Source organism: Callionymus lyra, chromosome 4, assembly GCF_982586985.1.
Source record: "Callionymus lyra chromosome 4, fCalLyr1.hap1.1, whole genome shotgun sequence".
In the NCBI taxonomy this organism is placed as follows: domain Eukaryota; kingdom Metazoa; phylum Chordata; class Actinopteri; order Syngnathiformes; family Callionymidae; genus Callionymus; species Callionymus lyra.
Genome location: NC_141821.1, coordinates 25,530,834 through 25,558,370, shown reverse-complemented (window position 1 = coordinate 25,558,370; position 27,537 = coordinate 25,530,834). Strand labels below are relative to the sequence as shown.

At 38.6% G+C, this 27,537-nt stretch overlaps 2 protein-coding genes across 2 annotated transcripts; both read left to right on the top strand.

Annotated features, from left to right (window-relative positions):
• The first annotated feature begins 53 nt into the window (after nucleotides 1-53).
• Nucleotides 54-19,097, top strand: map3k15 (mitogen-activated protein kinase kinase kinase 15). The gene is made up of 29 exons (XM_087789420.1): nucleotides 54-360; nucleotides 2,389-2,528; nucleotides 2,690-2,713; nucleotides 4,029-4,222; nucleotides 4,289-4,457; nucleotides 5,704-5,810; nucleotides 5,901-6,071; nucleotides 6,135-6,247; nucleotides 6,657-6,816; nucleotides 6,874-7,024; nucleotides 7,250-7,357; nucleotides 7,433-7,482; nucleotides 8,516-8,611; nucleotides 8,726-8,813; nucleotides 9,463-9,596; nucleotides 9,914-10,041; nucleotides 10,485-10,615; nucleotides 10,709-10,814; nucleotides 11,870-12,027; nucleotides 12,425-12,608; nucleotides 12,678-12,849; nucleotides 13,946-14,120; nucleotides 14,194-14,379; nucleotides 14,820-14,925; nucleotides 15,042-15,282; nucleotides 15,981-16,093; nucleotides 17,593-17,699; nucleotides 17,763-17,839; nucleotides 17,934-19,097. The coding sequence occupies exons 1-29, from the start codon at nucleotides 54-56 to the stop codon at nucleotides 18,019-18,021; spliced, it is 3,984 nt and encodes a 1,327-aa protein (XP_087645546.1). The 3' UTR covers nucleotides 18,022-19,097.
• Nucleotides 19,098-25,565: 6,468 nt separating this feature from the next.
• Nucleotides 25,566-27,099, top strand: LOC148082282 (C-C motif chemokine 20-like). The gene is made up of 4 exons (XM_087789419.1): nucleotides 25,566-25,679; nucleotides 25,746-25,848; nucleotides 26,659-26,733; nucleotides 26,812-27,099. Exons 1-4 carry the CDS (start codon nucleotides 25,598-25,600, stop codon nucleotides 26,840-26,842), a joined length of 291 nt encoding a protein of 96 aa, XP_087645545.1. The 5' UTR covers nucleotides 25,566-25,597; the 3' UTR covers nucleotides 26,843-27,099.
• The last annotated feature ends 438 nt before the right edge of the window (nucleotides 27,100-27,537 follow it).

The following is a 27,537-nucleotide window of genomic DNA, read 5'->3' as shown; positions in this document are numbered from 1 at the left end:
CTGGACGTCAGCAGAACCCAGGGATCGAGGAGGAGGCGACACCGAGACGCACCATGGAGAGCAGCCAGAGCGCGCAGGTCACGGACATGACGGGCGAGCAGCACTCCGCCGGGGTGTGCGTGTCGGACCGGGACCGGGGCGACGTGTCCAGCCCGTGTCCGCCCGCCAAGCAGCGCTCGCTGCGGGTGGTCTACGTGCTGAACGACGGGCTGAAGGCGGTGATGGCGAGCAGCCCGGAGTCCGGAGCCCTGCAGTGTCTGCAGCGGGCGTGCGACGCGGAGAGCGCGCTGCTCACCACCGTCACCTTCGGCCGCCTGGACTTCGGGGAGACGTCGGTGCTGGATAGTTTTTACGACGCAGGTGGGTCGTCCTTGATTCAATTCATTTATGTAATAACTTTTATACAACGAACATCAAAAAAGGCAGAAGCAGCCAACACAAAGTTAAGATAAGAAAAAATGTTTTATCTGAATGTATTCGTCTTAAATTAAATGGATTTAATGTGTACAAATGTGAAACGACACAGCCTAACTAAAATCTAGCTGAAATAAAATGACTTTATTGATCTCTTTCAACTTGCTAAACTCCAGACTTGTTTTTCCGAATCGCCTGCTTTTCGTCTCGCTCCCTCTCAGGGAACTCAGTGAAAAAAAAAGGTTACAAGAGTAATTGCGCCCCGCTTTGTTTAAAAAACGAGTACCTTGGAGGTGGAGACTTTCAGGATCGATGACGTGCGTTGATAAAACATTTAAGTTTTGACCTATCACAGCAGAGTGGGTGTGGGTATGGTAAACAAGATTTGATTTCCAGAAAAATAAAGTGTATTTAGTGGGCGGGGCATAAGTACATTTTCTAATGTAAATATTTCGGTTAAAAGAGAGTTTTGTACAAACAGACACATAGTGATGAGTACAATAGAGTCCAAGATCTATTTAAGAGACACTTAAATCAACACATTAGTTTACCTTTAACAAACTTTGTTTTCTATATTCTATTATTGTTATTAGCTACCGCACTTCTTGTATAGTATATACTTCTATCATAGATATGACTGAAAGGTAGAGGCCAACCTACAGTTGCACACAGAAAAAGCTGCACTTGGTCCCCTGAGACGGAAGGCGAGTTTATTACAATAATACATTGAAAAGACATCAAAATATACTTTAATTTCAGCATCTATAGGTATCTTTAAATTTCCTAGAAACTTCAAATTGTTCGTACAAGTTTTTAAATATGATTCTAAACAATGTTCATCCATATGGATAAGTAGTTAATGTCGGTTAATCTCCTCATTTCTCTGAACAATACTTTCTTTCAGTAATAAATGTTCATGTCTGTTGCAGTGTTATATAAATCATTGCTAGAACCTTCTTATCTTTTCTTGTTAACTTTCCTGTCGCAAAACAAGTTGTTCTGACGAGTTATGCTAGATTTTATCATAAGCTTCGCAAGTGTTACGAGAATGTTATTTCTGTAAACACTTTCTCACACTCGCAGCAATATGAAATCAGATCTCATCCTCTCAAAGATGACTTCTATTTATAACACCGGATGAGTATGTCCACACCTCTGCTAAAGATTTTCACTGTAAGTGGAGCTAATGATATTTATGTCAACATTCGTTTGAGAAATGAAGGTTCTTTTAACCTTCAAGTGATTCACGCTTAGCAAAGGACTATAACTTGTGGCCACAATATTGAAGCAGTTTATGCAACACATTAAAAAACATGTATTTCTAGTGACACTTGTACAGTAGTTTACCTGTATGGTCATTATTAGCTCAATTGGACAGCAGGCGACTGTTGGTCTGGAACTTGATTAGTTTTGCAGTTCTCTCTACACAGAGTGATAAATCCTTCAAAATATTTGAGCCTTCAGATGGTGCCACCAATATTTTATGATCTTTACTTGGTTTGATTATTAACATTTGTTGTTTTTTTAAACTGAAATCCATTTATAGCGTTGATGATCACATTTGTGGATTTAATAATTATTATGGTTTGATTGAATTTTTAAAAATCTATTGACCATTATATTTTGTCTATTTTGTCTTGCAATTTATTCAGTAAAATCACTAAAAAAACACAAATTCTCCTCACATAACTAAAATATCTGTAGAGTAGATAACAGATTGTTTTCCTGTCTGTATTGACACTAGTGTTAATGGCTACATTCTGAATACATTTTATTTTGATACAGGTGCTGCCAGATGCCATTAATCAAAGCTTGTCACTCCACAAGTCACAGAATTGATGCTTCGTGATTGAAAGTTGATCTTGACTGTCGTAAAATCCTTTTTCCAAACCAGTGGAACGTGTCCAAAAAGGAAGCTAATGTGCTAAAACTCTGTTTTGTAACTGAATCCATGTCGATGTTGTCTCCTTACAGACATCGCAGTGGTGGACATGAGTGATGTGTTTCGGCAGCCGTCTTTGTTTTACCACCTGGGAGTCCGGGAGAGCTTCGACATGGCCAACAATGTCATTCTCTACCACGACACCGACCCTGACACTGCCCAGTCACTGAAGGTGCGCACTCGTGAAACCTGAGCTACTAAATTCTCTGGCAGAACAAAGTGGTATTTTAAGAGCAGCGTGTCCGGGTCACGAGCTTTTCAGTCAGAAAATAAACATATTGTTCTATGTAACACAAATGCTAATAATTCCTGTGTGTTTCTATCCCCATGCAGGACATGGTTGCACAGAAAAACACAGTAAGTCTAAAGTGTTTTGTTCTTATCTGTGTGGGTGCGTTCATGTCCGTTAGATTTATTTACACACACAGGGCTTTTTTTAGTGGGCGCCGTTGTAAACCTGAGATGAACGCTGTCACCTTTTATATGCACAATAAAGGAAACAAATGGTGTTCACTACAAATCTAAATGTAAGTTATCTGTGTGTGTCTGTGGAGTAGGCGGGCCGTGCTCCAGCAGTCAGGTTCCCCTGGGTTCAGTTGCCTCCTGAATACAGAGGTTCTGGTTTGCGTAATAAAGTATGTCCCATCTGCTCGTGTGTTGCTAACAAGAGTTGGACATATGCTAGCATGGACCATTGTTGAGTCGGTTATGTTGACCCCTTCACTCCCTTATTTACGTTTGTGTGTTACAGTGAAGGTGTGCGTCTCAATTCTTGAGAACAAAATGATCATTCGTTTGCAGATAAGAGTCAGGAAACCTTGCAAAAAGATGTTTCTTAACAGTCTGGTGACAGTCAGAAATTTAAAAGGGTTTTTAAATTTAATCTGCCTCATAAAATGGAGTTGCCAGAGTGAATCAATGTGAATTGAGACCTAGGGTGGTTCTTTCACACCAAAGTGACATGAAACACTTAGATCGTCTCAATAAGGTGATACATCTTACACACACACATATATACATATATCGCTGTCCTCTACATATACAGTAGATAGTCACAATTGTAAGTTCATCCCCAATACCCTTTTATCTGAATCATATTTAAATAAAATGAATGCACAATACAAGTACTATAGAGTACAAAAGTATATAACATCTGTATCTCTATATTACATAATTATACTTGTAATATACCTTCTTTAAAAAATACTTGTCACTCAGTTTAACATCATATTCAGGCAACTTCCCCATGCACTTTGTTTTAGTTGTACAGCCACTGTATATAATGTAGCCCCTTAAGAAACATAACTGCCCAACCCTACCCTACCTAAGAGACTGTTTTAAGATTGAATTTTCCACTGATCAAGTTTAAAACAACTGATCACTGGTTTGAATGGATTTTCGATGGAAGTGTCTATTTTAATGCATGCTTATATGGATACATGTGTGACATGATTTCTAATGGAAAAATGTGTCAATAACATTTGATTCAATTGCTTGAGAAGTTGCCAAAATATTTGCTAAAGTCACACAGATTTTGTTGCATCTTGTGTTTTGCTGTTTGTCGTCACATATGCTGACCTTTAACCCCCAGCTTGTGTGTGTGTGTTTTGAATCCAGAATGAACGTAAGGCAACCTGGCATACAGTGTTATTTTTTTTTTAACTATCTTTAGGCATCCAGTGGCAACTACTACTTCATCCCATACATCGTCACCCCGAATCACGAGTACATGTGCTGCGAGAGCGACGCCCAGCGAAGAGCCAGCGAGTACATGCAGCCCAGCTGGGACAACCTGTTGGGACCTCTGTGTGTCCCGCTGATGGACCGCTTCACCAGCCTGCTGAAGGACATCCACGTCACCTCATGGTGAGCCATCGAGCGACGGATGTGATCGGATCAGTCGTGCGGTCGTTCACCTCTCGCTCTCCTCAGCGCCTCCTTTAAAGATACTCTGCTGAACGACATCAGGAAGGCGAGGGAGAAGTACCAGGGCGAGGAGCTGGCCAAGGAGCTTTCTCGGATCAAGCTGCGCATCGACAACACTGAAGTGCTCACGCAGGACATCGTCATGAACCTGCTGTTTTCTTACAGAGACATTCAGGTGATTATTTATTTATGACTACATTTATACACACATTTCTCTTTTATTTTCAGTCTGTAGAACGACGTTAACATGTGCAGTGAGTGTTCGCTTTTCTCCCTGAAGTTACATCTGTCAGTAATCCAACAGTCCTGACTGGTCTTATAACAGTTTAAACGTTGAAAAAATACAAGCTTTCAGTTGATGAGTGCAATGTTTAGGTTTACCTGGTGTGGTGGGACTGATTTCAGCACCCTTGCCTACCGAGGCAGCATGAACACTTCCTAACGTGCACACTCAGTTAAATCACTTTTCTGAATCACTCAACAAACATAATTCAACTTGCTTCAAACTTCTTTTGTTTGTTGTTTACATGTCAAATTCACGTGTAAACCCTCCTGGTGACATGGTTGTCAATAAAGGTTTAAAACAACAGTGACATGTTTGTGCACCTAATATGAGTGAAAACACTCTGCAGCCAAATGTGGACAAAACTGAAACTCTGGTGATTGCTCCTGATGATAAGGTTCCAGGGTTGAGTCAGTACTTGGGTGACTTAGGTCAGTCTGTCAAACTGAGCCTGAGAAACCTGGGTGTTGTATTTGATAAAGACATGTCTCTAGTTCAACACTGCAGAAAACTGACCAGAAACTGTTTCCTTCAACTGAGAAAAATCTCTAAACTTGAAAATGTTGTCGGAACATGATCTGGAGCTTGTAATCCATGCGTTTGTTTCTTCTCGCCTGGACTATTGTAACAGTTTGTTTTCATGTCTTAACAAGAAGGAGCTGTCTCGCCTGCAGTTGATTCAGAACTCTGCAGCGAGAATTCTAACCCGCTCAAGTAGAAGAACTCACATTTCTCCGGTCCTTAAAACTCTTCACTGGCTTCCAGTTTCTTTCAGGATCAACTTTAAAATTCTGGTTCTTCCTTTCAGAACTATTCATGGTCAGGCTCCTCCTTACATCAGTGATCTGATCCAGCCTTACACCCCAGCTCGGGCTCTGAGGTCTGTGGATCAGAATCAGAGGAGAGAAATCCTTCCAGGCTGTTGCTCCTAAGCTTTGGATTTTCTGGAACTCCTATTGTGTTATCAGTTTTATCTTGCCCTTTAAAGTATATATTTTATTGAATATTGTTTTTATTGTTTAAGCGCTTTGTGACCCTGGTCTAGAAAAGCACTATACAAACAAAAATGACTTACTTACTTTCTTACTTACTAATATATGTCTGCATTTGTGTGTAATTGTTCTAATGTTCCTTTAAGGATTATGATGCGATGGTGAAGCTGGTCCAGACTCTGGAGATGCTGCCAACATGTGACCTGGCTACCCAACCCATGATCCAGTTCCATTACGCCTTCGCCCTCAACAGGTACAATGAATCATTTGAACCCGACTTCCCAGAAAAAAAAGTTGACAAACTAAATCCCTCAACTGACCGGATTAAAACTGTGGACTCCAGGAGGAACAGTCCAGGGGACCGGGAGCAGGCCCTCGGTGTGATGCTGCAAGTGTTGCAGTCCTGTGAACATCCTGCTCCCGACATGTTCTGCCTCTGCGGTCGGATCTACAAAGATATATTCCTCGACTCCGACTGCAAAGACACCAAGAACAGAGACAATGCTATTCAGTGGTAAGAGCGGTTTGGACCTTTGCTACACAAGATGCATAAACACTGCTTATCCACTCACTACAGGTACAGAAAAGGATTTGAGCTGCAGCCGACCCTCTACTCTGGGATCAACCTGGCCGTGCTCCTCATCGTTGCTGGTCAACAGTTTGAGAGCTCCATTGAATTGAGGAAGATTGGTAACACATTATTTTATAATAATATAAACATGCTGTACGATGAGATGCTATGATGTTATATTTATGGTATTAAAATAATGAGAACATAAGTTCTAAAGTAGTCTAATGTTGCAACATCATTATTTTATGTTCGATTTTACATACACACATGTTTTTATTTTACGATTTGTTTAAGAAATGATGTTGTGTTGTTGTATCTTCCTGGTAACTCTTAAAGTTTTTCAGCACTTAACTTAAAATTCTGTGTCTGACCCACTGCTGTGAATTATTTTGGTGGTCACATGACACTCACAGATATGGATTGAAAAACATGGTTAAAATAAAAGCTAGAGAGTCATGATTGTTCGACCAATCATTACAGAAAATACACATTTTTACATGTTGTATACTTGCTTATATATTTTTGCAGGTGTGCGTTTGAACAGTCTCTTGGGCCGTAAAGGTTCCCTTGAAAAGATGAACAACTACTGGGACGTTGGTCAGTTCTTCACAGTTAGCATGTTGGCCCACGACATTCCCAAAGGAACTCAAGCTGCCGAGAAGCTCTTTAAACTCAAACCTCCTCTCTGGTATAATTATTCTCTCGAAGGCGACCCCCCGAACAAAGTGCTAAAATGACTTTGCAGGTATCTGAGGTCCGTGGTTCAGAACCTGCAGCTGATCCAGAGGTTCAAGAAGCAGGCGGTGGAGCATTCTCCTCAGCGGGACAGACTCAACTTCTGGATGGACATCATCGTGGAGGCCACCCAGGGAACCACCAATCGACTACGCTTCCCTGTATGTATTCTTGTCAAAATATAAATATCACGTTAGACACGTGCAGAGAGTTTTTATCTGGACAATGTGAAACTATTAAACTGATTCTGTTTCTACAAGTTTTAAGTTGATGTATATTTTACCGGCAAATAATGTTGTCCCATTTTAAGTGTATGCTAGGAGAGAAATGGGTAAAAAACAACATGTATAACTCATGCAATGAGCAGATTCTACTTCCTCATCTAGGTGCTGATCCTAGAGCCAACGAAGCTCTACCAACCGTCTTATGTGTCCATTAACAATGAAGCTGAAGAGAAGAATGTGTCCATCTGGCATGTTTCTCCCCCTGAAACAGTAAGATGATGTTATGACACATAACACACAGATGTTTGAGATTACACAGCTTTCTGACTTTTATCTGTTTGACAGAAAGGAATCCACGAGTGGAACTTCACCGCCATGTCCATCAAAGGAATCAGGTAAGGATGTACCTGGAGAAGGAGGAGGTGGAAATAGATCTTGAATTTTTAAAAGGGAGAATATATATATATTTTTTAACTGTATGACTTAAAAGTGGCAAGCAACTACAAGCAGGGATCCCCAGATACTTATGGGCAACTAACAATAAAACCTAACTCTCCTGACTCACTCATATCTTTTTAATGTTGAAGTCTTTCTCTCCAAGATGCAGGAAGTACCTCATCAGGACCATGTTTTCAAGTTAAAACTTTATAAAGTCCCCCGTCTGAAATCTCACCAAACAAGAGGTTACAAGAGCAGAGTCCATTATGATGTAATAAGGGTCTTCACTCCTCCTCCAGCCAGCTGTAAACATGCCCAGCTTTGTTTATTCAACGAGTCCCCTGGAGGTGGAGACTTAACTAATTAGACAAAGTAGGTGTGTATATGGTTAATGAGCGTTAATTTAAATGATTTTTTTTTGTAAAAATAGAAACATACTGATGATACAATAAAGGTCCAATATTAATTTAAGACACACTTAAATCGACACATTAGTTGCTCTTTAAAAAGTCTTAAAAGGCCTTCAATTCACCAATACAAATATAAGGCTTTAATTGGCATAAAAACGTAATTTTTCTAAAATTCTCAAAGATATCAACCCATTATAATAATAAGTTGGATTTTCCATTTTTTTGGTTTGTGTGGAACTAACAGCAGATGCACATTGCACTTCTACTTCACTATTATTGATTTTTTTTGGAAATCTGTATTTCATGCAATTAATATCTGAATTATGCTTGCATCAATATATAGTATATATTAAATTAAATTTATTTTCCCTTGTGTTATCTTGGGTTCAAGATGTTTTCGGGCCTTCGGGTCACCTTGACCCTGAGATAACACAAGATGTTCAATCAATTTTGGTTGATCGCTGTGTTGCTCTTAAATATATTTTAAATGGTATTTTAAAGTCTTAAAATCGGTAGAAACAGTGAAAAGGTCTTTCTTTCTAACTGTTATTGAAGTTCACCATGGTTTCTTCACCGACAGCATCAGTAAGTTCGACGAGCGCTGCTGCTTCCTCTACGTGCACGACAACTCGGACGACTTCCAGATCTACTTCTCCACTGAGGAACAGTGTGGTCGGTGAGGACACACCCGTCTAGATGTGTCTGTCTAGGTGTGTGTGTGTGTTTCGATGTGCCACTGTCATGACCTCACTTATGTATGTGAAACTTTACGTGTTGTGATGCCTTCAAGATTCTGCTCCATGGTCAAGGAAATGATCACAGATGGGACGGGCAACGCTGTGGAGCTGGAGGGGGAGGGCGATGGAGACACGCTGGAGGTCAGTGGGTCTTTGAAACAGAAATGTTTATAAACCTCAGATGTCTAATGACTTTAATTGATGTGTTATAACTCCGTAAAATGTCATTATCATTCTCACTTGGTCGGTCTCGTGGGACTGTTAATAAAAATAATAATGTGACAATTATCTGGTGTGTTAGGACTTGAAACAGTTCCTGAACTGAACTTACAACTAACTAATGTGTCTGTATGTATGGTTGGAGTGAGAACCATCATCAAAATGTGAAACTACACTGCCCAATTACTTTTCTAGCCAAAAAACAAAACTCAAAAAGAGGGTCTCGATGGCATCACTTTGTGCTTAGTTTTATTTGTAATCAGTCAGTTATTATAACAGAGAGCCTTTGTAACTCTTGACACAAGTACATCTGTCTTCAGGTGGTTCCACTGCCATATTTCTGGCTGCTGAAATCACCCAGTTATATGTTTCGGAGGGTGTTTTCCGGATAGAACAAACCTTATTTGACACTCATTTTAAAATGTTCATCCATGTTAGCGGCGACAGGATCTGAACGAACATGTCGTTCTCAAAGTCATTCCCGATTCTAGTGGGAAAGTTTCAGAACACATTTTAGGATCGTTTGTTACTTCCAAGTAAAGCGTGTTGCATTATTGTGTGCGTGTCATAGTACGAGTATGACACCAACGAGACCGGAGACCGGGTGGTGTTGGGTCGTGGCACCTATGGAGTGGTGTATGCAGGGAGAGACCTCAGCAACCAGGTCCGCATTGCCATTAAAGAGATTCCCGAGAGAGACAGCAGGTAACAAACAGGTTTTTCTGTCAAGATTTTGACCAGATGATGTAAATAGAAACAGTAACGACAAAAATAATATTTATTTAACTCACAGAGTGTCCTAGAAACTGTCTACGAACCCTTTTCACTACTGAAGGGATATGTTTAACGCAAATCAACATCTATATCAAATGTATTCACTTCAAACATTATGGTTTCTGAAGATATAATTACATACGTTTGTCAAATAAATTAATCTTTATCTACTAGTACTAGGTTAAAATTTAAATTTGGGAATTCAAAACGGTTCCAAATATCTCAATAAATCTTCTTTTGTAAATTAGGTACTCGCAGCCCCTTCATGAAGAAATCGCTCTTCACAAGTACCTAAAGCATCGGAACATTGTGCAGTATTTGGGTTCGGTTTCTGAGAACGGATACATCAAGATCTTCATGGAACAAGTGCCTGGAGGTGAGTGTGAACCAGAGACACAACTACAGTCCGAGTGGGATCACCGAGCTCAATGTTACTTGATACAGTATGACTTTTGAACTTTGAACTTTGAACTGCATAAAAAAACTGTTCACCTCAGAAGCTTTGTAAAACATAAGACATAAGGTAAGGTAAGGTAAGGTAAGGTAAAACTTTATTGATCCCTCAGGAGGTCTCCTTTGGGAAATTGTTTACATACTCCTAAATGTCCAAATGTTCAACTTTCAACTAAAATATTGATGCATATGGAAGTAAATGTAATGAAAGATGTGTGACAAACCACGAAGCTGGGTTATAAACAGGAGTTCTATAATTAAAAAGGAGAGAGATATTCAATACTGTTTACACTTGCTGCTCAAGAAAGAGATCATGTTAGAGCCTTCTGTCTTGGCGCTTCTTCAATGATTTCAATTCTTTCTCAGGAAGCTTGTCGGCGCTCCTGCGTTCTAAATGGGGTCCACTGAAAGAAGCGACAATCATCTTCTACACAAGACAGATTCTAGAGGGACTTCGGTATCTCCATGAGAACCAGATAGTCCACAGGGACATCAAGGTATGTGATCAATATTACAGATATTAGGAGAGATTGACATGTCATTGACCTAATCAATCGTATTTCATTCTCACCTGCTTGTTTCTCCACAAGGGCGACAACGTGTTGGTCAACACCTACAGTGGCGTCTTGAAGATTTCAGACTTCGGCACCTCGAAGCGTCTGGCTGGAGTCAACCCCTGCACGGAAACCTTCACTGGTAAACCACCCTCTTGCGTGATGTGTATCGATTAATAGCATCAATATTTAGTGACAATTCCAAAAAATCAACACCTTTTAATATTCCAAGTATATTTCTCATGTGGTTTCCCACAGAAACACTGGCTTCTTAAATGCTGCTGAGTCACACTATCGAGTGTCCAATAAAATGTCAAGAGCCACGATTAGCTCGGCTGGAAACACTGGAAATTGAGACACACTCTCACTCTGTCTGCCATCTGGCCTCTGCTTGTTCACGGACGAGTGCAATTTACTAATCAAGCAGAGGCAGAGATGTGTTTGTCTATCATTAGCAGGTGTGTGTGTGTGTGTGTGTTTGTTTGTGTGTGTGTGTGTGTCCGTGTGTGTGTGTGTGGGTGTGTGTGTTTGTGTGTTCTAATCTCCTTCATGCTCTCTTGCCTCCTCTGTAAATTCTACTATTCAAACAAGGGATTCCAAATCTGCTCCAAGTTACCCAAACAGTTATTGGCTTCACCTGAGCAGCGAAAACATCCTGAAATCACCTTCATTACCTTCAGGGTAAAGGTTGTGCACTATTCTTAGACCTAGAATGTCTACATTGTGCGTATCCAATACATCTGACCTCCCTAACGTTATCTCCAGACAACTACAACTTAGAATCTGCATCTGTGAATCTTCATACTCTGCTTTTTGACTTGCTAAACCCCACATTATTGCACCATTTCTCTTCATGTAATGATTGCAAACACTCCTCTCATATCACCCCTGATAGTACTGATGGGTTGTTAAGGCCTCATGAAGCAGCGGGTGCTGTATCATGATGCAGTTATCAAATTGACAGAAATATTTTTTTGCTTCCTTCCATTATTATTTAGAATTTTACATTGGTTGTGGGAACAAGCGGTAGAAAACGAATATATTAATATTTTGAAACACAGCTCTTATCTTTATTAAATACAAATTACAATTTGACAATGAAAAATGAATGCATCAATTAAGTTCTTAATTATCTTGAAAATGATTAAGTTTGTTTAAATAATATAGTACATTTATAATTTCTGTTACTTTGAACAGGAACACTGCAGTACATGGCTCCTGAAATCATTGACAAAGGTCCTCGGGGTTACGGAGCTCCTGCTGACATCTGGTCTCTGGGATGCACCATCATAGAAATGGCCACTGGGAAACCACCGTTCCACGAGCTCGGAGAACCACAGGCAGCCATGTTTAAGGTCAGACTCTGTCTTGTCATGTGTTCATTAACACAATTGTTGTCTGATGTCTCTTGAATCTCTTATTTCCACTTGAAATTCCGCCACTTTTTCTTTGTATAAAACTTTCTGTTATAAATGTTTGGTTTACATATATAATTCCACTGACAAACGTATATACTACAGCCCTTCTGAGGAATCTCTGCAGCCATGTGTGCAGAAATACACATACACTCCTTCAAATTAGTTAAAATACAATAGAAAAAATATCTTCTGTCTTCTTTTGACATGTTGTATAAAACACTTGCTTGTCTGTGTTGTTTTATTTTGTCTTTTTCTCACATATTTCAGATAAAACTATTGAACTTAAAAACATATATAGTGGGTAACTTGGTAATTGGATGTGTTTTTTTTCTAGGTTGGAATGTTTAAGATCCATCCAGAGATCCCAGAATCCTTGTCACTAGAGGCCAAGTCCTTCATACTGCGTTGTTTTGAGCCGGATCCCAACAAACGTGCCATCGCCTCTGACCTGCTGCGAGACTTGTTCGTGAGATATGTCACTAAAGGAAAGAAGAGCAAGATCGCCTTCAAACCTCCAGGTTGCGAACATTTGTGTGCAAGCATATGTCTTGTTAAAGTAACCAATCCTCTCTTTTGGTGCCATTCAGACTATATCCACAGTTTGAACCTGCCAGTGCAGTTACAGTGTGAGGCCACCGGGAGCAGCAGCAGCGACCACGGCTCTGTGAGTCCCGACTGCGACTCTAAACACGATGTTTTCTTCCAGAAAAGGAAGAGTCCTGGCTCTGAAAACCTGCTCAAACCATCAAACTATCTAAGGTATGTTGTTTCTGTAACCTTCGCGTTCAGTAACATTAAAAGGGAAAGAAAATTGTGAAATAAATTGATTGCCGGTACATTTTGTTTGGAATTAGGTGAATATTAGCAATAGCATAATACAAATAACTAGATGTTGTTTAGTGAAACAAATAATCTATAAATGTATATATTAAAGTAGTAGTTTGTGACCTCTTGAAGTCACCCGGAAGACAAAACGAGAATCTGATACAACAAAAAACTTTATCTTGTTTTGTAAATGAAAAAAGAAAAAAGTAGATATATTAGAAATCAAAAAGAGCCAGGACAATAGAGTTACACTATTCAGACGCTAGGGAGACTATAAACATTTAACTGTAACATATTAGTTGTTTAAAACAGGATACAAATTAATTATACTTTTTTCTTAATAAAGTCACCATTTCAATAAAAACATGTTTGATTTAAATTTACCAACAGAAGCTGTAAAACACACATGCATTTATTTTCTGTCATCAGATTAAAAAAGCATCATAAAAAAACCTTAAAAGAGGCTTTTAAAATTATAATTATCTTTGTCCAATACCATTGGAAAACCGTACCCGTTATTTCCAATTCAGATATTTTAAAGCGTAGTAATACTACACAGACTTGCTGAGTAATATGGCCTCGTGTTGCGGCAGAACCGGGTGTGCATGCGTGATCAAATATAGGTTTTGTGTTTCTGCTTTTACCTCCCTTAACTTTTAAACTTACATTTTGAGATCCTGTATGTCAAAATGGTTAGTCAGCCACCGTCTCTACTGACACACAAGGATCAATAAATCTGAGATTCACAGTATGAACTATCAAGATTTTCCTGCTTGCTTCAGATATATAATCATTCAGCAACAGGTGGCCTTATTGCACTCAGCGTCTGGACCACCGCCTGTAAAAACACTGATCTAATAAGCACTGATCATTTTACGATCCTGAGTCCACACACACGTCAGTCACGCATGACTGCACTGACCTGTGCCGCGCTGACTCTGGCCTGGCCTGGACACACAGAGTAGCCAGGAGAACCATGTGTCCGTAAACACGCCAGACATGCAGTTGTAAATACTGATGTGTGTTCCAGTGTTCCGGATGAGGTGTCCGTGTCGGAGGACCGCAGCGTACCCCCCTCACCTGACGACAGGGATGGCGGTTTGTTCCTGTTGAAGAAGGACAGTGAGAGACGTGCTATTCTGTTCAAAGTCCTCAACGATGACCAGGACAAAGTCATGTCGAACCTAAAGGAGAACTACATCCAGGTGTGTGTGAGACATCAAGGCTAATATGTGCACTCATATTTATTTAAGTATTGCCTTGTCTGTGACCCTGCAGGGCAGCGAGGAGCTCCTGCTGTCAGTGGAACACATCAAGCAGATCATTTGCATCCTGCGAGACTTCATACATTCCCCAGAGAGGCGTGTGATGGCGGCCACCATCTCCAAGCTCAAGCTGGACCTGGACTTCGACTCAACCTCCATCAACCAGATCCAGCTGGTTCTTTTTGGATTTCAGGACTCGGTAAGATCCTGTAGACACAAGTTCGGAATGCAATGAATCCACACGAATACACGTGCACGGATACTGTGTTGTGTGAAAGCTTTGTTTATTTCACATGACGTTTCTTAAAGGAGTTCCAACTTACTCAAATAAACCTTATATCACAAGTTAAAAAGTACCTTAATAATTATTTTTAATCTTAAGCATCTCCACTGTTTACCTTCATCATTTTACTTCAACAGAATATACACTTTGTTTTTTCACTTCACTTTCAGTTTGTTTGTTTGATTGTGAATGTTTATAATCTCTGTTTCTAGCAGTTACATGTCTTTGTGATTCACATTATTGAGATTTGTCTGCTTTAAATGTGTTAAGAACATATCCAAATATCAGTGACACCAAGATAATAGAAAAAAAACTTAAATGAGAGGAGGCAAAGAAATCTGCTTTTGTATGTTCAGGTAAACAAGGTTCTTCGGAATCATCACATCAAACCCCACTGGATGTTTGCAATGGATAACATCATCAGGAGAGCAGTGCAGGCCGCCATCACCATCCTCATACCTGGTGAGCTTTTGCCGCCCTCTAGTGGCTGTCGGACAGATCTCTGCCTCTCAACTTTGATAAACAGAATTTTTAAAAAAGCACCCAATCCAAGAATGTTCTGATCTCTGACCGTGTAGAGCTGCAGACGCACTTCGGCCCGGCGTCAGAGTGTGAGGGCGCTGAGAAAGAGGACGAAGTGGATGAAGAGGAAACCGAGTTCATCCCAGTCCTGGTCACGGCAGCAGACGACCCTGGCACCACACCTGACCACGCCCACTCCACCGTGGGCACGTTGACCTCAACCCACGTGCAGGACCAGCAGCGCCCCCACCACCATCTGGGGGCTCAGCTGGGACGCCTCAAACAGGAAACCAGCAGGTTAAGCACGTGTTGTTTTCACAGTTCCACCCAAGCGAGGTTGCGTCAAGTGTGTTATTGTGACACAGGAGGAAGTTGAGTGAGTGAGTGAGGGAAGTGCAGGCGACACGCCTCGGCGTTGGAAAACACAGATAGTGTAAAAGCACGTTTTTTTTGTGTGAATAGCTTTGCTTTTGAAGTGACACTTTAATACTGAATTATGGGATGCCACTTCATTAACGGCGTCACAACACATCTCAAATGACTTTTATCTTTATCAGTCCGACTGCACTTCAATAATACAAACTAGATTACACTGAAAGAAATGTGTCATTCACATTTTGGGCGCTTGAAACTTCACTGATGAAAGAAAACATGTGTAATGGCCAAAATATGTAATATTCAAGGTATGTGAAACATCATTTGAAGTTTTACTATATTAGAATATTAAACATTAAGGACATTGTAATAATAATGTACTTTTTAGGTCATTTTTCCTCACATTATTCAATCAACCTCACTTAACTTGACACTTTAGATCATTTTTAAAAGTCTTTGTTTCAAAAACATAAGCTTCTTGGTGGACGAAATCCTTCATCTGTGAAGTGTGTGAAGAGACGCTCTCCGACGGACCCAAGCTACTGAAGATGAAAATGTTTTGTTGAAAAATAACTGTGCGTTGATTATTTACAACAAGCAGTTTTCTTGGCTGACACCAGGCTGCTGGAAGAGTTGCTGCAGAAAGAGAAAGAATACCAGCAGGTCCTGAAGGCCACACTGCAGCAGAGGACACACGACCTGGAGCTGGTCCACATCCGGAACAAACCACAAGGTATTCACAATAGTGCCGGCTCATGTGGTAATATTCCTATTTTTATTTTCCTATATTCTCAATGCCACAGTTTATATGTCATTTTTAATCTCCCCTATTTCATCTCCAATTAAATCTAAATTAAAAGTGGATCTATTGAAGCATTTTTACTAACATGCGGAGAAAACCACAAGGAAAATTAAATCAAATATAGAAAAAAAAAAAAAGGATAACCTCTTGTTAGGGGTTTTGTGTTCCGATGAACCGACCCCTCCCCAGCCTCGTACGTGGTGGTGGAATGAAGGACAGACACATGGATGAGTTTAAGAAAAATGCTCGTTTAGTGAATTATGCAAAAGTCAGAGACAAACTTACGTGAACACGGGCGCTAGCAAGCTGAGATCTATCGCAGACGTCTTCGCATGCCAGAACGCAAAGATCAGACAAAATGGTGGATCTTTATAGTAGAATATTCAGGATAACGCCTCTAGTCAAATGTGAATGTAGGATTGGTCAGTAACTGTAAAAACTTGATTCTAAGATGGCCGTCGCACGTTATCGTAGTGGAAACTTACTGAAGGTTGTTGTTTTCTTGAGAGAGTTTGTTCCCAGCGAATTGCTGGACTGTTGTGTCTTTCAGTGTGAATTCTCAAACAGGTGTCCAGACTTCCTGGAATCTGTGATTGTTTAATCTTTCTGTGTGTGTGAGGGTTTCTGACCTCGGCCTTGTGTTGCAGTCAGTGAATGCAATGCAAGAATAGGATTATTTAATATGAATTAAATATGAAAGATTATCAGTTAATCAAGTGACTATTTGAAATGTGTGTTAAATCTAGATGATTGATTACAGTAAAGTTGTCATTTCCTTACACTCTTCTCCCTTCAACTTCATATCTCCCTGTTTCAGGCTTTTATTTACTGGACTTGCCAGACGTCGTAAAAACTCATCAGAAAGGCTTTAACCCACTAAACTAAATAAGGTGTGACGGGAGAATTCTGTGAACTATCACGAGACAAGTGAGACAAGAGAACAGAAAGAGCGTTTTTAATTACGCTGCTACTCGTTTATTACATTATGTCATGTCTTGTGTGGGAGGTCAGATAAGACCGGCGTGACCTTATTGTCTCATTATATTTATCTGACTTTCTGATTGTCTGTGACGTGTAAAAGTACCAATAAACACACCGGTTCTGACACACACACTGTAGTAACCCGACCATAAAGCAGCGAATACGTCGCTACACACTTGCCTGAAATCACTCGACAGCTTCTTCTTCTACTACTTTTTAACACTGATTGGAACCAGTCGTTGGAACGCTATCTCCAACACTTGACAGCGACTTTTCTCCAATTAATACAATTTATTAAGTTGTGTTTCATTTTGTTATTACTGAGTGTTTTATTGAGACATTTACGCCGGTATCGTATCTGAAGGCGCGTCGTCAGTGACGTAGCTTCTGTGTAGCGTCATCTACGTCTATATTCAGGGTTTATAAGTTCATTGTCTTCTCCCCACTAGAAATGCCTCCTCCATCCATCTTCCACATTCCAGCGGATCATCAGTCGGACAAGCAGCTCACGGACTGGCTGAAGGATCAGGGAGCAGACCCAGACACGGTGGATAAGGTACTGCCAGGGACCACGAAACATGCTGCCCATCAACCTCACGGTCGTCCGCCTTCTCTCTAGTTCGTTCTCGAGGAATTCACGCTGACGGACGTCCTTAATGATGTTACCAAAGACGATCTTCGCTGCCTTCGTCTCAGGTACGGACTCTCCATCTCCACCGGTTCTTCTGGGTCACGTTTAACCTTCAGACTCCGGGTCTTCACGCTCACCGGGGTTTTTCTACTCTTCCAGGGGCGGAGTTCTCTGTCGGATCTGGCGAGCTATTCAGCGACACAGAGAGCGACTGAGGGTCGACGAGTGCTCTGAAGACGATGCTTGATGTGACACACACACACACACTCACACACACACACACTCTGACACCAGCTTCTCACTATCAGACCAAAGGGCTTCAGTGCCGACAACACTATGTACTTCTGTGCCTTCCTCAAGTGTGTGAGCGTCAGTGACAGTCTGTCCTTACAGTAAGTACTAGTGATGTGTTGATGAGGCCTCGGGATACTGCATCTGTTGTTTCATGATAGAGTGTCTTCATTTTAAAAGGCCTCTAGATGGCGCTCTCTGCTTCGTAATCTTTGCCTCTGATCTACTAATTCAATGAAACCTGGCATCATTTTCACTGAGGGTGCCATCTAGTGGTCTTTAAACTGTATCATGATACAGCGTCAGCTGCCTCATGAGGCCTCATCAACCCATCACTAGTTACTACCATTCTCTACATGTCTGAAAACATCCAGTTAACTCATTAATTACATCAAATTATTTTTCATGAATGTTAGTTTAGTTTGGTCAGTGATCGATAGTGTTTGATACAATTGTTCTTAAACATTTCTACTAAAGTCCATCAATTATAGGAATAAAATATGAATTTTCGATAATAATAACAATGATAATATTTCAAAATAGGTGCTTGATGTCCGATTTTTTATTTAGTCTTTAAAGTCCCTCTACAAGGTTGTGAATGACCAACATGTAGAATCAATTTATATTTCAATATTTGACAGAAATCAGGGTTCGAAGGGGATTCACAGCAATACATTAAAACGTTCTCCAGAGAATAGCTATAACACTCTAACTCTAACTTTAAGCTTCAGAAAGAAACTGCAGATTTGTCTGTTTGTGAAGTTAGATTTTCTCACAATATATAAATAAAATAAGTTTCTGTGCCATTATTTTATTGTTCTTTATGTTCTTCAACATGAATCCATCTAATTGCTCTGTGATTTCTGTGCAGAGGTGTGTGTTTGAGTGTGTGTGCGTGGCTCAGCTCGTGATCTCTGACCCAGAAATGCTTGGCTTCAGGCCACACCTCTGCACTTTTTTCCTGAATGAAAATGTACTTTGTGTGTCGTCAGGAAATATGTCGGCTTCGACAGACTCTCGGCAGCAACATTTTAACTGAGCCAGCTCAGGTTTCAATAAACACAAGCGTCAACACAAATTCAAAAGTTTGTTGGAAGTTCTTTCATATGAATTAAGCTATTGACTATTAAGTCATTAAAAACAACCAGGAACTTCCACTTTCTCTCTCTCTCTCTGTCTCTGAAACGTTCATGTGTCTTCTCTCAAAGAAGGTGCAGTCATACTTTTTATTACTAATTACCAGTTGGAATTTCTACCTGCAGGAATTGAAACTGAGGTGTTACCTGACAGTGGCGACCGTCTGGTTGAGCAGGTCTGCTTCAGCGTTTGTTTATTTCCATCTTGTTTATGCCTACATGGTGACGCAACTGCTTGAATGTTAACCTGATAAAATCATTTTAAACGATCACCCTGATCGCGTTGCTGTTAAGATTCTTGTCGAGGGTTCATTCAATATTCATATTTGAAACGAAAATTGGAAAACGAAAACCGGGGCATTTTTATTTTTTCAATATGTGCAGTAGGTTTTGAAAAACCAAGAATGAAGCGTTTTTCATTAAAATACATCAATAAAATTGGATTTTGCATTGATTTTGGATTTTGGATTTTTGTACTCACAGAAAAATTTGAGCAATCAAATGTGTGTAAATCCGAAATTAAAAAACGGGAGACTTTTTATAATCTGCAAACTATTCACTTGCGCATTGCACTTCCTGTTACACAAATAAATCGGCCGACACTGAAGATTTAAATATTAAAAATTAAAATAAAGAAATTCGAGGCCTTTTCCGAAAATGAATTGATTTTTTGAAAAAAGATGCCATTAAATTTGAATTTATGTTTAAAAAATGAATATAAAAAAAATGTCCCGAAATTCGTTTTTTGATTTGCGTTTCAAAAATGAATATTGAATGATAGTTCATTCTTTGGTTGTTAAATGGACTTTGATCTGTCACAGACTTAAACATAATCACTCAGTAAACAACACCCTTTGTATTAAAATCAATCCAATAGAAAAGCTGAAAAAAAACAGGTTGTATTCAGTTGATTTTGTGATCTTTCTCCCACGTAAACTGCTCATTTCTTCTTTCCTTCTCTGTTGTCTGACCTTCTGCTCTCTTTTTAACGGGATCTGCTTCGTTCTATCCTCACTTATGGTTAAAAAAAATTAAGCATAAATAGCAACAGTGAAGCCGCGACTCACCAGCAGTGAAGCCCCATCGTAGTCTATTTTGTTAAAATGCTTGTGTCAATAAAGTTGTGTGAATGGACGTGATGGTTGGGCAGATTCTTCATTAAAACCGTGCAGACCTTTGACTGTAGTTTATAGCAAGCAAGCAAGCAGCTTATAGCAACACTAGGATATGTTTTATAAGGAGAATAACTAATTCAAATGGATATTTCTATAGAAGGAAATAATATACAATTAAAATACACCTTTTGCTAATGATTCCAACTTGTTTAAAAACATTTATAAAACAATTTTTACCATCAAATATGATGGTTTTCTGTTTTCTTTTTTTGGATTAAGTCCCGCTCAGAACAGTCCCAGCATATGTGGTGCATCTCTCTTCAGTATCGCATTTATAATGTACTTTTAATTCAACACATCTCAAAAAAGTCAAAATTCTGATTTAGACCTTTGATTAAAAAACCAACAAAGTCGAATCCACGTCACAGTTACTCTGGTCACAGACGTTGTCTTGAAAATGAAGAACAATCATCTATTGATCCTGAGGAGACAGACTAGTGGGAGAAAAAAATGTTTTATTTGCTTGTGTATTTACTATTTTCTCCAGATTTGTAATTATTGCGTGAGCCATCCTTTGAAAAAGAAAAAAGGAAGTGAATTTGTTTTATTAGAGTATTATTTCTTGAACAAACACTTATTTAGAAGTGAGTAATGATATTACAATGATTTTTTAAAATAAATATTGCACAGTCCAGGGATCATAATACATTACAGTCTTATCTTTTGTTAATTTAAATGTGTTGTGAAAAAGCTTTTAGAATGTACATTTCCTTCAATGATAAGCAAACAGTGTGATGTCATTAGCATTGACGATTTGACTCGAGGATAATGTCAGGCTGATAGATGACGAAGCAGAAAGATGATGACTTCCTCTTAATATGGTTCAGACTCTGGTGTCTCTGAGGAGTGAAGACCAGCCACACCAGTTCCTTTGTGCAGAAATACAAAGGGTATTATAAACTGCCTGAAAGAAGAGTGAGGAAACATGTCCAGATGGGAGTGTCGTGTGGAAATGTGTCATTTGTAGAACAATAATCTGATCAGGTCACAATCATAAAGATGATGAACTTAAGCACCAAATATTGTGTCATTTTTTTTTGTGCATGGTGATGGACAGCCTGCCAGATGAGGTGATGCTGTATGGTCTAGAGAACGTGGCAAAAGGAAAAAAGAAAAGATGAAGAAGAAGAGTTTGTGCTTTTAAAATGAATGATTTAATATCATTCTATTCTATATCTATCAAGTTTATTAAAACCATACCAAGCAATTCTTTTTTTTTTGCAATAAATGATAAAATCTGTCACTTTAAAGTATAAAAAATGATCTTGAAACATTGAATTGTATTGTATTTAAGTGATAGTCTTAGTAACTGATTTTACAGTTAGCGGTAAACAGTGTTTTATAGCTGGTTAGCTCAAAGTATATCTGGCAAATAACTTGTTTTTATTCATCAAATTGAAAAAGCTACACTCATTCTTCTACATTAATGTAGTTATGATTTCAATTGAAATGAACAGTTGTTAAGGCTATTTTGTAAAAAATGTTTTTTTTTTAAATTACATAAAATATGTGTTTATATGAAGTTATTTAAATTACTTGTTTAAGCTTTGATGATTATTTTTTTTAAATATTGTTTCATGAATTATATGTGTGTTATCGTTGTGGAATCTTGGGATTTTACACAACATAATGAAAACACAATCATGCATAGTTGATTTAGCAGGTCAAAGATCTTAAAAAACCCACAGTTTTTTTTTGGTACCTTCTCTATGAATTGCTTGGCACTGCACTTTTTTATCAGGTGTGTCACCATCCCGCCTCTCTGGGTCTGACATCACTCCGAACAAAGTTGTTTCCTCGTTGTAACAAAAGCACGACAGGAGTGGCGGCTCGTGCTTTCCCAGGTCACTTTTTTCATAGCCGGAGGTCTAACTGTTGAAGTCATTTTTTTGTCCAACCTGTTATGTTGTATGCAGAGGTGTCACATATATGACATATCAGAAACCCCAGGCTCGGGGGCCACATCTTGCCCATCAGCTTATTGTATGCGGCCCAAAAGAGATCGAAGCAAATTCAGCTCAAGTTGTTCCAAACACTGGAGTTGCTGTGCAGCTGGAGTCTGTGTGCAAGGAAGACGTGTGCATGTACATGCAGCGACACAAACCTCAGACATACGTATGCTAAACTCGGTAATAAAGTGAATATCATTTGACTTCCTGTTAAATCTTTATAAATATCAGTTTCATCTTGGGGGAGTTAAATGATGGAAGCTCACTGTCCTCCACCTTTGTTTCAGCTCTCTGTTGTTCTCTATTTGAATGATAAAAAAAATATCTAAAAAGCCTGATTTATGTCAAACAAAAGTTTAAAGTCAAATTTTCAAGTATCAGGTACGGACAAAAATGTATAAAAATATACTTTTAGTGTAAATATCGTCTGTAATATAAAAATACTTTATTTTATTTAAATTTATTTAAATTAAAGCGTCAACGACAAAACTTTATTTATTTTCAAGATGAAACAAATGTTGAAGAATACAAAATCATTTGTGGTTAACAGTAGTATTGTGGCTACTATTACTATTGTTACTTTTTTATTGTTGCTGCTATTATTGTTACTGCTGTTGTTACTAATGTTATTGTCACTGCTGTTAATACTGTTACTACTGTAATTGTTACTACTTTACTACTTTTATTACTACAACTACTGCTTCCTTTATTTTTACGTCTTTTACTATTAAACTGTTACTGTTTGTACTAATACTACTTCTGTTACTGCAACTACTACTGTAACTACCACTATTGTTTATGGCACTGCTACAACTGCTGGTACTGTTACTACTAATACTACTGTTTTTGACTCTGTTGCTATGGTATAAAACTTGTGACCTTCTCCAAGAACCCATTAAAGATTGTTTTTTTTCTGAAGCCTAAAGTTTCTCCATGTATGTCATCTATTGTCCTGGTACAGAGTTTGATCTTTTACTTCCTGTAGGCTTTGACTCAACTCATTGACTAGACACTCTTGCTACTTCAAAACTTGATACCACAACTTTCAAATACACACCCACTCCAGTGGACTGTCCATGTGACATTTGGCTGTTGCTAGTGTGTTTGCCTCCTTGACCATAAAACCAACAGGATAACCACAATTAAGTTTCCTCCTCACGTGCACAAGTACTTGAAGTCATTGTGTCAACTATCAGTCATGGTCAGATCCGCACTATAGGTCATGGTGCCGGTGTGCGATGCCCAAACACTTGTGAGAGAAGTTATTCAGTAACCTTCAAGTGCCAGTGCCAGAGTGTGAGAGTCAAATATTTCACTCCCCTCAACTCTTTCTTATGAGTTTTTATTCTAATTCTACTGTAGCTCCCCTACTGCCATAGACTGCCCATGAGTACTACTGTTACTAACCTGTCTGTTGCTACAGTAACTGTTGTTGCCTTTTCTGTTACTACTATTACTTCTGTTACTGATACTGCTCTTATTGTTACTATGTTTACTGTTTCTACTTCAATTATTACTTTTGTTACTATTAGTGTTACTTCTGTCACTGTTACTGCTGTTACTATTTTCTATTTTTGATACTTTTGCTACTATTACCTCAGTGTTACAGTGATTGTTACTATTGTTCCTCTTTCTGTTATTGTTTCTACTTACTGTAGCTACTATTATTAATGTTTTTTTTACCATTTACATTGTTACCATTTGTATTGATACAATTACTGTTACTACTGTTACTTCTGTTTATTCTACTATTGTCACTGTTATTACTGTTAATGTTTTATTGTTACTTCTTTTACTGTTGCTACTCTCACTCTCTAGTGTGAGTGTTTCTACTGTTACTGTTACTATTGTTTCCATTGACACTTTTACTATTGTAAGTGTTACTACTGTTAATGTTGTGACTTTTACTATTGGTATTGTTGCTGCTGTTACCATTGTTAATGTCAGAACTGATACTTTTATTACAGTTGCTATTATTACTACAGATATTGTTACTAGTGTTTTTAATACTGTTACTGTGGCTACTTTTTCTTTTGTTACTATGTTTATTGTTGCTACTATTATTGTTATTGCTGTTGTTGCTAATGTTATTGTCACTGCTGTTACGTATGCTGCTAATACTAATATTATTGTAATGTTTCTACTTGTATTATTACTACTACTGCTACTGTTTAATTCTACTACTGTTAAATTTTAACTAATAGTACTAACAATACTAATTTTACTGCAACCACTACTATTGTTACTACTGTCACAGCTAATACTGCTGTTTCTGTTACTACTGTTATTCTCACTACTGTCGTGTTTTCTTTTTATTAGTTTTGTATAGTTTCTTTCCTGAAATTGATCTTCTCTCCATATGCACCTGACTAAAGGCACAGAAGCTGATCAGCAACTGCAGTATATCTACCCTCAGCTTCCAGAGCAGAGTACCAGATCAAAGTATTTCATGTGTATGGTTCCCTGTTTTTTTCCCTTCTTTCCTCTTTCATTCCCTGGTTGGCGCAGGTTTGGCTTTTGGAAATATAGACATTCATGAAAAATTGGACTCCTTGTTTATTGTCAATGAGATTGTGGACATTTATTGTTATTGCATGAGACTTGTTTGTATTAAATTGTATTTCTATTGTACAGCACCTTTGAGATTTCTTCACTTGCACTTATGTTTTGCTCCATACAAACCGTGACAACTTACATATTACTGCAACTGCTACAACTACTACTGTCACTGTGTTGCTGTTACTACTACTCTTACCAAGTACTAATAATATCAATAGTTACTAAAACTTTTTCTTTTCTTCCAGGTTCCACTCCTATTTTTTATTTACTATATCCAATTCTACCTCTTCTCAATCCTTGCAGTACTTTTTGTAGTTATATATAAAACCTTCAATAACTACAGTTAGCATTAGCACAAATATGTATCAATAGAGTTCTAATAGAGTGATCGCAGCTGAAGTATTCTCCGACTTCTCCCTAATATTTATGTTATGTATTTCTCATTGTCTTGTAGCAGGAACAAAAACATGTTTGAGCTCATTTTTAAAAGCATGTCCGCCTGTGTTGAGAGAGTGACAGTGAAGTTGGGAAGTTACATGTTCTTTTTCAGAACACTCTCCCTCATGACTGCTCCCAGCCTCACCTGCACATGTCATTTCACAATCACATTGAGGGAATTCCCCACACCTTCCTATTTAAACAGCCTGCGCGCTGTCGTCCGCATCACTCTTCCAACACACCTGAAGCTCAGCAACATCACTCCTCTGAGAAGTATGGCCGGTGACAAAGTGAGAGTCTTCTCGGCCGTCTGCTGCCTCCTCATCCTCAGCTCTCTCGTCCAGAGCACTGATGCAGGTTTGTTGCTCCTGGACGTCAACTATGAAGATCTCATCCAATGATGATTTGTTGAATATGTTGCAGCCAGCTGTTGTTTGAGCTACGTGAGGCGCTTGTGGTCCTGCAATCGGTTGCTAGGATACTCTATCCAGACCATCAACAAGTCCTGCGACATCGACGCTGTCATGTAAGTTCTGTCTTTAAAACTATACTATTACTGCTGCTACTACAACTACTACTGATGCTCTTACTACTATTACTACTACTGCCTCTACTATTACTGCTACTACTACAACTACTACTGATGCTCTTACGACTAATACTACTACTGCCTCTACTATTACTGCTGCTACTACAACTACTACTGATGCTCTTACTACTATTACTACTACTGCCTCTACTATTACTGCTACTACTACAACTACTACTGATGCTCTTACTACTATTACTACTACTGCCTCTACTATTACTGCTGCTACTACAACTACTACTGATGCTCTTACTACTATTACTACTACTGCCTCTACTATTACTGCTGCTACTACAACTACTACTGATGCTCTTACTACTATTACTACTACTGCCTCTACTATTACTGCTGCTACTACAACTACTACTGATGCTCTTACTACTATTACTACTACTTTTGCTAATATAACTATTGTTTGCTGATACTATTATTACTCTTTAGTTAAATTCAATGTATTATGTTGGGAATTGTTTACCTAATTGTATTGGGTTTTTTTGAACATTTTTGTATTTTTACAACCAACTACAGTATACAATAAGACATAAAAACGTAATAATAACTTCAATAAAACTCAATGCTTTATTTTTAGATGTTAATAAGTTGCTCAAAGGATTTCAGTGACACTATAAATTGGAAAAATAAATGTTAAAACAAATACAAAACTTGATTAATTAAACATTTTTGCTGTTTTTGTTTTTTTTACATTAGTTTGTATAATCATCTAATGTGCTTTTTTTCTCCTTCTAGCTTCCACATTCCTGGAAGGTTTGTGTGCGCTGACCCATTATTGAAGTTGACCCAAAGACTGGTGAGGTGTCTGGAGTGAGTATTTACTTTTTCAACTCAGTGTCTGGTTGTTGAGATGCAATAATAATTCATGTTGTGCTTGTTTTATTGCAGGCAGAGAAAAAAAAGACACGTTTCAAACTGAGTAATCTCCACTCTGTTTCTTCTTGTGAGGACAAAACCACGTTTTCTGTTACTGTTTGTTCCTGGAGTCCACACTGATGAACTGCATCCACACACTTTACTCATTTTATTGTATATTATAATCCTGTATTCTGTTTCATAAACAGGCCAAGTTAGTATCTTAAGTACAAGATTAAGCAGTGACCTGCTGCATGTATATGTCTTTTTATAATGTTATTGACGATTTGTTTTTTGTAAATTAAAGTATTTCACAGCTTTTATCATTCGTGTCATCTTCTGTCTTTGGTGCTCCACGATGTTATAGTCGTGGTTTTCCTGTGTGGACTGGTGACATGTCCCCGGTATCCCTCTCGCACTAAACACTAAAAACACAGGAATACACATTCAATATTAAGATATAAATATAAACTATTATTGATATTAATATGATATGTTGAATACATTGTTCCCACACATCAACTGGTTCGCTTCCAACTTGATGCACCTGTGGCTTTTCTGTGTGGAGTTATTTTTTCTCACCATACCTGCGTGGGTTTACTCAGGACAATTTACTCAACAAAGTTAAAAAAAATTCAAACAAAGTTCAACTTCTCTTGTCCCTTATAGACCTGAGTGTCACCCTTCTATTATCTTGATGTTTATAATGATTCTGTCAGCAGATCGAAGGTATTTTACCTTGAGATGGGAGAGCACATG

Coding starts and splice junctions, on each gene's coding strand:
- map3k15 (XM_087789420.1), top strand. CDS start 54: ATGGAGAGCAGCCAGAGCGCGCAGGTCACGGACATGACGGGCGAGCAG. Junction 361..2,388: donor GGATAGTTTTTACGACGCAG/GTGGGTCGTCCT, acceptor GTCTCCTTACAG/ACATCGCAGTGGTGGACATG. Junction 7,025..7,249: donor CCAATCGACTACGCTTCCCT/GTATGTATTCTT, acceptor TTCCTCATCTAG/GTGCTGATCCTAGAGCCAAC.
- LOC148082282 (XM_087789419.1), top strand. CDS start 25,598: ATGGCCGGTGACAAAGTGAGAGTCTTCTCGGCCGTCTGCTGCCTCCTC. Junction 25,680..25,745: donor CGTCCAGAGCACTGATGCAG/GTTTGTTGCTCC, acceptor AATATGTTGCAG/CCAGCTGTTGTTTGAGCTAC. Junction 25,849..26,658: donor TGCGACATCGACGCTGTCAT/GTAAGTTCTGTC, acceptor TTCTCCTTCTAG/CTTCCACATTCCTGGAAGGT.